General features: G+C 45.9%; 1 protein-coding gene across 3 annotated transcripts in view; it reads right to left on the reverse strand.

Moving 5' to 3' along the window:
- The window catches only part of IPO9 (importin 9), a 46,160-nt gene extending 34,874 nt beyond the window's left edge, over window positions 1-11,286 (reverse strand). Inside the window, exons 1-2 of one of the 3 annotated variants that reach the window (XM_079913858.1) lie at window positions 10,936-11,286; window positions 7,201-7,309 (exon numbers count right to left, since the gene is read on the reverse strand). In XM_079913858.1, coding sequence (XP_079769984.1) covers window positions 7,201-7,309; window positions 10,936-11,079 — 253 coding nt within the window. In that variant the 5' untranslated portion in view covers window positions 11,080-11,286. Of the gene's footprint in view, window positions 1-7,200; window positions 7,310-10,916 lie in introns of those variants that run through there. The other 2 variants (XM_079913856.1, XM_079913857.1) reach the window with 2 other exon arrangements.
- Between the last annotated feature and the right edge of the window lie 1,681 nt (window positions 11,287-12,967).

The following is a 12,967-nucleotide window of genomic DNA, read 5'->3' on the forward strand; positions in this document are numbered from 1 at the left end:
GTGCGGTCTGCTGGATTTTCCACTGTAAAGGTACTGTCTTTCCCTTTACAAATGACAAAAATCTTCAGAGAGATACTTAGAGATTATGTTCATATCCTGTTTCTCTTCAAACACTCACTGATTGATTTTAGCACCCATCTGTGGATCCTGCCTGCAACAATTATTACTGTGTTGTTTGTCCTGTGGTGCTTTTGTATTTCTTATTCTCTTTACACTTACTAATTACTTGCAATTCTTTTGTAAGGAAGCACTGTCCTGTCTCCTTTATTTATTTCGACCCGTGTGGACTCATGCTTATTCATTTCACTTCATGAGTTTTAACCCAACATTCTCATTATTTGTTCTGTTGCTCAGCTGTTCCACTGTGGTCGCTAGCACACCTTCTTGCAGGCCTTTCCACATGCTCCCATCGTTTTTCAAGCCCTTCCTTATATTCTGTTATCACAGGATATATTCTAGGCTCACCTTGTATTTTCTCTGCCTAAACCCTGGAATCAACTTTTCCTCCAAGGAGCCCTGGTGCTTTTTAGTGGAGAATGCTATTTAGAAATCAAGATCTGGGCGCTAGGTGTGCTCACTGTTTCTGGGATGTCACTGCTCCTAGGCCCTCTCAGAGAACAGCACTACGACACACATGTATGCATACTAACCCATGCTTACACATACATCTGTCTGTCCATCCGCCTGCCAATCCATCCATCTATCTACTGATAACTCAAATGCCAATCCAATATCTCAAGGTTCACTCTGCTTGTCCTCCTTATTTGTAATGCTTTCTCTGATAGTGATAAATCTGGCTCTCATTATCTACAATAAAATTACTTATTTGTTCAATCTTAGTATACACAGAAACTAATTACAGAACTATTAACACTTGTGGAAAACAGATATATTAACTGGAGTATAATTTTTGTGTACAGTCCTTTTTGACTTGAGTCTTACAATATACAGTCAAAATACTATTTTCCAGGGACTTCCCTGGTGGTGCAGTGGTTAAGAATCCTCCTGCCAATGCAGGGTACACGGGTTCGAGCCCTGGTCCAGGAAGATCCCACATGCCGCGGAGCAACTAAGCCCATGCATCATAACTACTGAGCCTGCACGTCGCAACTACTGAAGCCCGTGCACCTAGAGCCCATGCTCTGCAACAAGAGAAGCCACCGCAATGAGAAGCCCAGGCACCGCAATGAAGAGTAGCCCCTGTTCACAACTAGAGAAAGCCCGTGAGCAGTAACGAAGACCCAACGCAGCCAAAGATAAACAAAATTTAAAAAACAAAAAACCAAAATACTGTTTTCCAAAGTTACTTAGGTTAGTTCTTTCCTCCCACAACACCTAGTAGTAGTTACACTGTTCATCTGTAATACAGTTAGGTTCATGTGTTACTAATTGTACCCTTCCATTGTTTGATTTTAATTATTTACTTATTTTGGGGGGTATGTAAAACTATATTATGATTCTCAGAGTTAAAGCTACACAAGAAGGCATATGCTCCCTCCTCATCCCTAACAACTTCCTTCCATCCTCTCCCCAGCCGCTCCACATAGATAACCAATCAGTTTCTGGTTTGTCTTTTCGGTATTTCTTTTGCATAAACAAGCAGATACATGTGTATTTTCTTGTATCCTCTTGTTTACATGAAAAGTAGTGTATTATACTCTTTTGCACTTTGCTTTTTTTCAGTTAACATTATAATCTGGAAACCATTCCAAAACAGTTCCTCAAGATTCCTTATTCTTTTTTTACGGCTGCATAATATACCACTGTATGGATACACATACTTTTTCCAGCCATTTTCCTACATATGGGCAGCTAGACTGCTTTCAATTATTTTGCTTTTATAAACAATGTTGCAGTAAATAATAGTGTGCAGCATGTATTTTTATATTGTTAAATGTGTATCTTCAGGGTAGATTCCCAGAACTGGGACTGCTGGGTCAAAAGTGTGTTTGTAGTGTTGTCAGGTGTGGCCAAATTTCCCTCCAGAAGGACTGCACCAATGTGCATTCCCACTAGCACTGTTAAGGAGTGTTTCTCCAGGACTTCCCTGGTGGCACAGTGGTTAAGAATCTGCCTGCCAATGCAGGGGACAGGGGTTCGAGCCCTGGTCCGGGAAGATCCCACATGCCGCAGAGCAACTAAGCCTGTGCACCACAACTACTGAGCCTGTGCTCTAGAGCCTGCAAGCCACAGCTACTGAGCCCACATGCCACAACTACTGAAGCCTGCACGCCTAGAGCCGATACTCTGCGACAAAGAGAAGCCACCACAATGAGAAGCCCACGCACCGCAATGAAGGGTAGCCCCGGCTCACTGCAACTAAAGAAAGCCCGCGCGCAGCAACGAAGACCCAACGCAGCCAAAAATAAATAAATAAATAAATAAGTTAAAAAAAAGAAGTGTTTCTCTACAACCTCACCAACAGAATGTGCTTTAAAATTTTTGCTAGTCTGATAGAGGAGAAATGATATCTTAATGTTGTTTAATTTGTATTTCTCTAAATCATGAGGGACTTTAAACTATTTGTGTGTGTTTGAGTGCCTTTTTAATGACACTTAGGAGGAGGGGTGAGTTCTCTGTCCATGCCCCACCCCCTCATTTTTCTATTGAGGTTTTGGTCCTTTGTTTCTCAATTTTTAAGAGTTCTTTATATATTAAGGATATTATCCTTTTGTCTGTGGTATATGCTGTGAAAATTTCTCTCACTTTGTCAGCTGTCTTCTGACTTAAATTTTCATCTCTATTTATTTCTTCTGAGCTTGTTTTGAGATCTAAGTTTCTACTGTATAATTTCCCTTCTCCCTCAGGAACTCCTGTTCACATGTCTTGCAGGGCAGGTCTGCTAGTAATGAAGTCCCTCAATTTTTGTTTGTCTGAGAAAGTCTTAATGCTTCAGTTTTGAAGGCTGATTTCAGTGGATACAGAATTCTAGGTGGTAATATTTTTCTATCCTCACTTGAGATATCTCACTCCACTCTTCTCTCGCTTATATGGCTTCTGAAGAGCGGTCCAATGTAATTGTTAATTCTTTTTTAATTTAATTTTATTTTTTTGCGGTACGCGGGCCTCTCACTGTTGTGGCCTCTCCCGTTGTGGAGCACAGGCTCCGGACGCGCAGGCTCAGCGGCCACGGCTCACGGGCGCAGCCGCTCCGCGGCATGTGGGATCTTCCCGGACCGAGTCACGAACCTGCGTCCCCTGCATCGGCAGGCGGACTCTCAACCACTGCGCCACCAGGGAAGCCCAATTGTTAATTCTTGTTCCTCTATGGGTAAGGCACTATTTTCACTCCTTTTAAGATATTCTCTTTGTCTTTGGTCTTCTGCAGTTTGAATATGATAGGCCTAGGTATAATTTTGTTTTGTTGGTACTGACTTTTTATATGGTGTTTTTTGTCATGAAAATTAAAATTTTAATGTAGTCAAATTTATCAACCTTTTACTGCCTCCGGATTTTGAGTCATAGTTAGAAAGCCTTTCTTTATGCCAAGGATAAAGAAAAATTCACCCATACTTTCTTCTAAAACTTTTATGGTTTCATGTTTTCAATATTTAGATTCCTAATCATTTGAAGCTAATTTTTTGTCTGGTGTGAGATACTGATCTAATTCCAAATGGCCACCCAACTGTCCCAGCACCTTTATTAAAAGGTCCATCTTTACCCCAATGATCTGAGATGCCACCTTTATCAATACTACATTTCCATAGTTACTCGTGTCTACTTCTGGACTTTCTTTTTTATTCCACAGTTCTATTTGCCTATTTGCGTGCCAGTGCCACACTGCTTATTTTAATTATAGAGGCTTTACATAATGTTTTAATGTCTTGTAGAACTAGTCCCTCCTCACAGTTTTCCTTTTTTGGTGTTTTTGGAGCTATTTCTTCCAAGCTTATGTTTCTATGAACTTCAGAATCAACCCTTCTCACTCATCTAGAATGCTGAGCTGTGCTATCCAAGGACAGCGCACACCTTTCCATTTCATGTCTGCTTTTAAGGCTCTCAGGAATGTTTAAAAAGTTTCCCCTAATAGGTTTTTGCACGTTTCCTGTTAATTTTATTCCTAAGTATTTAATCTTTTTGTTGCTATTGTAAAGGGTTTTTAAAAAAACACCATTATATTCTCTAACCTTTTACTGTTTGTGTATATGAAGGCTATTGGTTTTTATATTTTAATTTTTTGTATTTTTAATTTACGCTACCTTACTGAATTCTTAGATTCTTAACTCTTTCTTATTACACCCTTATTTTAAGCTTCAGTTACTGATACAACCTTACGGCACCTATCATTTCACTCAGGAAAGGAGAATTTTCGCAAGACCACCGAAAAAGCCGCCACATTCTTTCTAAAGCATTTATTAAGTGATTAAATCACAAGCAAACACTTCACACCTGCAGAATTACCGCTAAAGATGCTGAAATCCATTCTAATTCTTAGGGTTAATCTGGCGACTTCAGCCTCTGGTAAGTCTAAAAACCCCATTTTTAACAGAATAAACAGTAGGTGCCTACAACCCAAAGATATGGGAATCAACTTTCCAAATGGACTAAAACACAGATGAGCCAGACATAACTTAGGAACACCTCTTGGATACCAACCAATGTTCAAGTTTAATGGAAAAAAGCACTCTAAAATGCATGTGTGGGGTCTTCCCTGGCGGTCCAGTGGTTAAGACTCCGAGCTTCCACTGCAGGGGGCATGGGTTCGATCCCTGGTCAGGGAACTAAGATCCCAGCATGTCGTGGCCAAAAAAAAAAAGAAAAAAGAGAGAGAGAGAAAGAGCACTTGTAACGCTCTGTAAGGCTCCCAGACTTCCTCTGACTTCAGATACTTGGTGTGACAATGGATGCTAACTTTATGGCCCTAAGTCTGCTAAGAATGTCACTGTCTACCCAGGCTTAGCTCCCTGGATACTGTCAACCAATTCTGACGAGCCTATATGAGGTCCTTCAGAATGACTATAAACATATTCACAAATTATCCAGGCCACGCAGTATTTTCTTTTACAGCACTGTTTCAATAATTTTTGCATGGACCACTCTGATATGCATTTTTAATGTTCCTGCCAAGAGTACAATTTCTGGATCATCACTACAGGGACAAAGTAATGAGATCAAGATAAATAAAATCTTTAACCATAAGGTGTGAAAAAGACACTGAGGTGTAAATGAGGACTTTTTTTGAGGAGGGCTTGAAACACGAGTGGAGACTATAAAGCTTAAACTAATCTGAGTAATTTCCTCCCAGTAAGCACAGATGCTGCCGTCGGGTTTGCGCCGAGGCTCACAGAAGGGGAAGGGAGAAGGAAGCAGGCCTTCTCCGTCAGTCCACACTCCCACCGACCAGAAGAGCCATTACAGCAGGAAGACCAGGCAAACTCTACACAGGGGTCCTTTCTCATCCACCTGAGAACCTCAAGTTCACTCTTTTTGAAGAAAAGCTTAGTGTGAATACACGCTTTCCGTCTGAGCGCCGGGAGTGCTCGCACTCTGCTGAGGGTCGCGACAACTGGGAGCCCTTCATTCTATAACATAATCTTTAAATTCCTCTTGTCCAGGGACCTATCAGAGATCACACCCCGATTTCCACCAAGCACCGTGCGTCACACATCACTGAGACTGTAAAAGGTGGTGAGAGTGAGGGATCATCAGAAGATTAAGATCCATGTGGGAGCCCAGGAACCTAAGTCAGCCAGGGGACTCATACCCACAACAAGCATTATAGAGTGGATTTTCTCTGAAAGTTTATTTCCTCCACGTTCGAAAGTAGAAGCTCGAAAGTTCGAAAACATGATTCTCTGTTCAAAAGCTTTAATGGGAAAGAAAATCTTCAAAGAGGATCATCTAAAGACAAATTTTTCAAACAGAATGGATAAACTGAATAGATTTTCTTTCCTCCAGGCTCCCAGAGTTTCAAAAACAGTGACACGATCAACTCTGGTTTGGAAACCCCCCAAATTCAAAGACAAAGAGCTCATGTGCATTAGGTTACAGGGAGATATGAGGGAAAATATCAATTATTATTTTATTTAACCTAATTTAGTCTGTCTAGACCATATACCCATTAGAAATACAGGATATCAGTCGCCATAAAAGTTTCCTATCATAAAATCTAATTTTATTTTTAGTTAGTTTAGTTTACTTAAAAGCTGTATGAAGCATCACTGACAAGACGTGACAGTGGTGGTGTGCGGGCGATGAACTCTGTGCTCTGCAAAACTCACAGGATGAAAAGCCAGAAAAAACCCTCAATTGCTCTGACTTACTTTAACTCTGATCAACACCACTGCCTTATCCACTGACGACTTCTGTGAAGTAGGAACAATCCTACTTACAGATATTCACTTAACAGAGATCATACGATATTCTTTGATGAAGTATAACTAAGTATATCCATAAAGAAAAAAGTCCTTATATGTTAGTGTGTGTTGGGGGATTTCCAGTTTTTCTGAAATTAACATAATTTCTTTAGAAAGCATTAGAAAGAACAGCTGAATAACTTACTTTGGAATGATTAAGGCAGGGAAAATACAAGAGACACAGACAGACAGAGCTGTTTTATTCTGTCTTGCTTGAAAAGGACCAATTACAGATTAAACTAAGATTCAATCTGTGAAGTTAGGCCAAAGGGGGACATTCTCAAGTGGGCTGTATGAAGTTAGCTTTCTAAAGCCATTTTCGTTAAGAAATTTAATTTCTCTAGTTCCCTTTCCCAAGGTGAATAAGGACAGACCTGTTGGGTTAACCTGGGTTTGTACCCTGACTCTAAGTGGTTCTGGATTAACCTTTAATCCAACCCAAAATGGTAGCCTCTGACTTCCTAAGGAATCTTTTGCTCTCTCCCCTTAATCATTCTCTAGCCTTTTAGTCTCTGCCGCCCTCTCTGGTTTTCCTCACTCCTCTTTCTCTCATTTCACCCCACTTGGCAAAAACACGATCCTTCTATAACTTGGCTGAGAAGGGAAGATCCAAAGGAGAGCATGGAGGAGAAAGGATAAACTGAGAAACACATGCTCCTGGTCTTAAGGGTCGACTGGAGACATGAGGCTTGGACAGTCAGGAAGGCTCCTACTAGGAAGAACTGGGGACAGGGACTGTCCGGGAAGGAGGGAGTTCTGAGGAGAGCTCTGGAGAAGTCCCCCTTTCTCACAGGGTTTTTCACAAAACCACAGCTGAAAGGAAAAAGAAAACTGCACCACTGGCCTTTTTCCGAGCGTGGCCGCCTTCCGCTCGGCTCAGTGCCCGCCACACGCCCAGGAGTGCGTCTGGATCCTGGAGGGCTCCCTTCGCAGGTGACAGTGCTTACGCTACACTGGAAGAGAGCCAGAAAAGCGCCCATGAGAACCAGAAAGCAAACTTCCACCAGCAGGATCATCTCTCTAGGCACCTAAGATGGGGAATCAACACAGATATCTCGGCAGCGTTGGATGTCAGGAAAAGCGAGGGAGAGATAATGCCCCCTCCCCAGCTCAATATAATGGTGGTGGGAGGAAAGAAAAAATGTATCTTCTGTGACACATCTGCTGGGAGCAAGACAGAAGAGACTAAGTCAAGGCCAAATGTCTTCATTTCTAACAGACACAAGAAGTGACTAAAAGAAGAAAGTGACCTGGGGCCTAAATCTAGTCATATAAGAAAGGCTCTGCTACACTGGCTGGCCTGGAGAATTAAAGCTTCAGAATGGAAGCAACACCTTCCACCGCTCAGGTGAGGCTGCTCTTAGAGGACGGTAAACAGAGAGGAAAGAAAAGCAAATAACTTCGCTCTAAGATGTAAAAAAAGTCAAGCATAAGTACACCAAAAAAAGAGAGCTGACATTGTCAAAAGTCACGATCTCATAATAAGTCACACGAAAAAGAGCTCATAAAGCTGAGGAGAGAACATTAGACTTTGACGTAAGAGACCTTTGGCAGTTCACAAACTTTCCTTCTCTTTAAATACTGTGTTCATAAGATGCTTGATATGATCCCACCTAGTAAACAAAATGGAATTAGAAGAATGCTCTAACAGATCAAACAGACTAATTCTTACTTTACTGAGGTAGAGCTAAATTCCTACAAACCCTGTTGATAAAACTCAAACTCTCAGTCTTCCTAAGGAAACAAAAGGGTACCAATGCTCTGTTGGAATACTGTATAGCAGAGGAACCTCCAACTTTCAAGTAATAAGTTTCTCAGTTCAGGATGTGAGTGCTGTCTGAAGAAGGTGGCTAGTGGCACCATCTTCTCTGCCACTGAGCCCTGTGAAATAGGCTTTCACTAGTCAGAAAGGTTTGCTGGGTTTCCCTCAGATTCCAAGTGACTAGGGAAAACAGCAAGCACAGGGACTGAAGAAGACCATCCCAGGAGAGCAGGCTGGTGGGCGCAGCCTATCTTCATCCTTTCAAAATTAGCCCACTGTACAAGTCAGGTGGGTCTCTGACATACATACCGTTTCTTGGCTTAAGAGGACAGGTTCCCATTCTGGGAAACATGGTAACTGATAATAGGCAAGTTTTTCCCGGAAAACACCAGCTGGCAGACTGAATGACCTGGACGTACTTTGGGCTCCGGCACCTCAATTTTCTAAGATAACTGCTTCTTAAAATCCCCTCTACTCCAGAATTTGGTCAGAGCATGGCCACCTCTCTTATCTGTCCACTTAACAGAGAGTTGACAGCTGACCTGTGTCTTTCCCCCCAAATTAAATTAGAAATTGTTCCCTTTGTCAAAGGGAATAGATGGGTTAATCTTCAGGATCAGTTGGGACCAGCCTCCCACGTGAGGCAATAATAAGGCTCCTAAAGACAGTGTGGCTATTTGAGGGGACAGAGGGACTAGACACAACCAGATCTGGTTGTCATCCAATCTTGGGCCTCTTGGAACCAAAAAAGGATTGAAAGAACACACATAATAATAGACACCAACTCCCAGATCCCCCATCAACTCCAAGTTTTAAGGAAATGTGTTTCCTAGGACCAGAAAGCAAGGTTTCTTCTACTAGAATAAATCTAAAACATGAAGCAGCTCCAAAGGCGTGGAGAAGATTCATTCACTTGCAGGAACGGCTGCTCGCCTAGGCCTGCAGGGTGTTCTAACAGTGGGAGCAATGCCCTGCGTGCGTCCTCAGGACAGACTGCTGGCTAAAGCCGGGCTGGGAAGGCATGTACTCTGCTTTCATTAAAGGAAAAGAAACTGGTCGCGCAAAGGAAATGTGTGACATTCAGACTGAAGAGAAGACAGGAGGTACTCGGGACCCCACAGCTAAAAACAACTTGTGAAAGGCCACAAGAAGAGGAAAGGAGAGAAGCAAGGTACTGTATCTGAGGAATGGATCACCATCCGCCATCTCAAAAAGAGGTTACTGAAAGGGGTGGATTTCTATAGTTTTCAATAAACAAAAGAAATTAGACTATTTAAAAACACAAACAACCCCCAAAGGGTCCAAAGTACCACATTCAACTCCACAGACTTGATTCAACCTTGCACATCACATCCCAAACCTGTGAGTCACATGCCTTCCTACTGGGTCACCAACAGCAGGCTGCTGTGTCAAAGCCTCTCCACGGCTCGCAGCACACTGGTAACAGGTTGCCGGTAACTTATGGGGCGTGTGTGTGAGAGGGAGAGAGAGAATCTATTCCCATCAGTGGCCTAGATCAAATGCAAAATTCTGCACTTCTGTTTAATTTCTTATTTTGAGACCCAAAAAGACGAAGTAGGACAGTAGAACTTCAAGAAGATCTCAAGAAGATGATAACTGACTTTGCCTAGATGAGACCATGGTGTTGGCTAGAGTCGAAGGGATCAGAGCCCAATCGGAGCTGCTGCTGGACAGTTCAAACACGAGCGAAGGTTCACCTTTTGTAGGAAAGCACCAGACCTATGCCTGGGGCACCTTCAACTTTATTCAAGTAGCAACTTGAATGTGATGAGGTTCCTTTGCTCTGTCACCCTTTCTCCTTCACACGCAGGGGAAGCAGACACGTTAGCGTGAATAAAGGAATTTCACCTAGTAGGCTGTAATAACTCCTACAGGTCAATCTGTGCACAGATCCTCTTATAGGATCTGACATTTCACAAGACAATGACAATTACAACTGGACCTTCAAAATGGTCCTTAACCTGCTAGATCCCAAATCGCAACGTATTTCCAATAGAGATAATTTAGTTCTTCAAGGGCTCTCTCATGCTGCGAGAGAATATAAAATTAAATTTAAGTGAGCTTTGTCTTAAGTTCTTTTCAATAAAAACCCTCAGTCCATAGGCGGGCCAACTCCTACGGACACTCTGAGAGGTGGTGGGACCGTCCTGCGGAGCTGGAGGAGTCCGCAGGTTTGGAGTTCTGCCACTGAAGCCCCGACAGGCCAGACGTATTCCTGACATAAACCCCGAGCGGATTTCCCTCCTCCTGTTTCAGGATCTAATGCTCTTCGGAGCGTCGCTGCCCCGGGCCTGGAGAAAGGCCCGCTCGGCAGGAACTGAAGGACAACCTCAAGCCAACGGCTTGTTTTCTCCTCCATCACTTTCAAGCTTCCAATAGGAGGAGGGGGACAAAGACACAAAGACAAAGGACGATCGGCTCCTCCGAACAGTGCCGGCCGCTCCGAAAACCGGCGGGGACGCGGCGGGGAGGGGAGGCGGCCGCACAGGCATGACTGATTCCCGGGGAAACATGTGGAGGCCCCGCCAGGCCCCCAGCTGACAGCCGCGCCCAGGCCCACCGTCCGGCGGAGAACGCGCCCCCGCCCCAGCCCCCGCCCCCACTCCGGCCTCGCGCTCCGGCCCGGTGCCCCCGGCCCCGCGCTCCGCCCGGCCGGGCCCCAGCGGCCCCAGGCCTCCCCGGCCCCCGACCTCCCCGGGCCCAGCCTCCGGCCGAAGCGCGGCCAGTGGTCAGCGCGGCCCAGACCCGCCGCCCTCGCGACGGCCCGCCTCACTCACCCTCCGTCACCTCCAGCACCTTAATCTGCTCCTCGGCGGCCGCCCGCACCTCCTGCACCGGGGACAGGATCCCAGTGAGCGTGTCCACCAACGCCTCCTTCAGCCCCTGGGCCACCGGCCCCGGCAGCCCGGAGGCCGCACCAGCTGCCGCCGCCGCCGCCATCTTGCTCCGCGCCGCGCGCCAGACCCGCGGCCCAACCCGCCGCCGCCGGACGGCTCCTGCGCGCGGCCAATCCGCGACGCCGCGCCTGCGCACTGGCCGGGCAAGCGCGCGGGGGCGGGGCCGAGGCCCGAGCCTCCGGAGACAGCGCCACCTGCCGCGGGAACGAGAACTGCACCGTCTCCGCAGGAACCTGGCCGGGGGGCCAGGAAGTGGGGTTTCTCCTGCCGCTAAACGGCGGCTGAGCAGCCTTGCCGGGAGCGCAGCTCGTGACCCCTGACTCCACATGCACCGGTTCTGCACGCGTAAGATACTAAGTCAGGAGAGGGTGGGATGGGGATGGGTGGACGAGGCTTTAAGGAGAGGGTCGGAATTAGCTTCTCTTTCAAACCAACCGCTTTTGCCCCGAAACAAGTGAGAGTCTTCATCTCTTAGCCTCAGGAATCCAAAGGTCGGGGGAAGGAATCTGCGTCGACTGGGCAGTGGGGAGTCCATTGGTTTTTCAGGTGGATGAACCAACCTCAAGGTTGGACCGTGGCTGGCCAGGAAAGAGCGGCGTGGGAAAGGGAATTCCGTCCAGGGGAAGTGCTTACAAGTCCTGTTGAGAATAAGTCCTACTAGCTGAGAAAGTATAAAGTTTTTTTCCAGGGAAACTATGGCTGGACCTTACAGGGTGGAGGGCTAAGTAGTTAGTATGGCCATCCCGGGCTGCTAGGGGACATGGCTCAAGATGCAGAGACACTCCTAAAGCCTGGAGCAAGCGGAGAGGATTGTTGAGAGAGGGGTTAGCAGTGCAGGCAGGGCAGGGGCAAGCACGCGGCGGCACAGGGATGGGGCTGTCGTTGGAGTGCCAGGGTCAGAGCAAATGGGAACAGGCATTTCTTAGTAAGCTGTTCAGGTTAAGTGTCTTGAAAACGTTTCTAGGAACCACGACTCCTTCTCAAGTGGCAAAGAAAACCAGTTAGCGATTCCTAGCCCAGTTCTAAGACTTCAGAGGCTAAGCTGATCACAGGAATTAAGTCACCTCGGCTGAGTATTCTTCCGAAAGAATGATTCCTCGATTATTTATTTTGAGGAGAGCTCTAAACCCACTTGCCACCTCCTACTAGAGGGCAGAGGTGGCTTGTGTCACCACAATTTCGTGGGGGAAAGATGCCCTTTTGGACACCACAGTTCCACAGTAGGGCAGAGTAGGACTTCCTATTTTCCTTCTTTCAGTGGCCAGAAGCAGAACTCTATTAGAACAGCTTCTTTTCTCAGAGGTTTAGTCACTTTTACCCCAAGAAGAAAACTTAGGCAAGTCCAGAGGGTGGTATGTTTTCAAACATCGAGGCAGTGGAGGGAGGATTCAAAGAGCCCCGAGGTCTGGGCTGGACGTTTCGAGTTCTGGTGAAGGAGGCTGCGTCCAGTCTGCAAGCAGGACCCCACCCCACCCTCAACCAAAGGGGCCGAGAGGGTCCTGCTTAGGGCTGAGGATCAGATATCCAGGCAGCTGGCTCTTACCTCTGGGTTTGGCAAATGACCTTCCCGATCAAAGGCACAGGCCAGAAGATAAATGGAAACAGAAACCAGACAGAGGGAGCTGGAGAGAGCAATAGGGCAACACAGAAGATAGCTTTATTGAAATGCAAATGGCGTCAAACAGGTGACTCTTGGTGGGAGGAGACATGCCTGATGGACAGAGGGCCCAGGTGAGGGGCCTCCGGCAGCGATGGAGGAAGGCCTCTTCTGTGGCCCGGCATGGACTTAACTTTCAACCACTTTGTTATTTAAGATGAATCACCGAGGGCACGGCCCAGCTCTCTTTATGATTGTTACCGCAACTATGTACAACGGCTCACTTTCTCTACATCAGATATAAAGGGGGGTAGGTTGAAAGAGGGAGGGCCAG

This window comes from Stenella coeruleoalba (assembly GCF_951394435.1).
Source record: "Stenella coeruleoalba genome assembly, chromosome: 1".
NCBI classification, from domain to species: domain Eukaryota; kingdom Metazoa; phylum Chordata; class Mammalia; order Artiodactyla; family Delphinidae; genus Stenella; species Stenella coeruleoalba.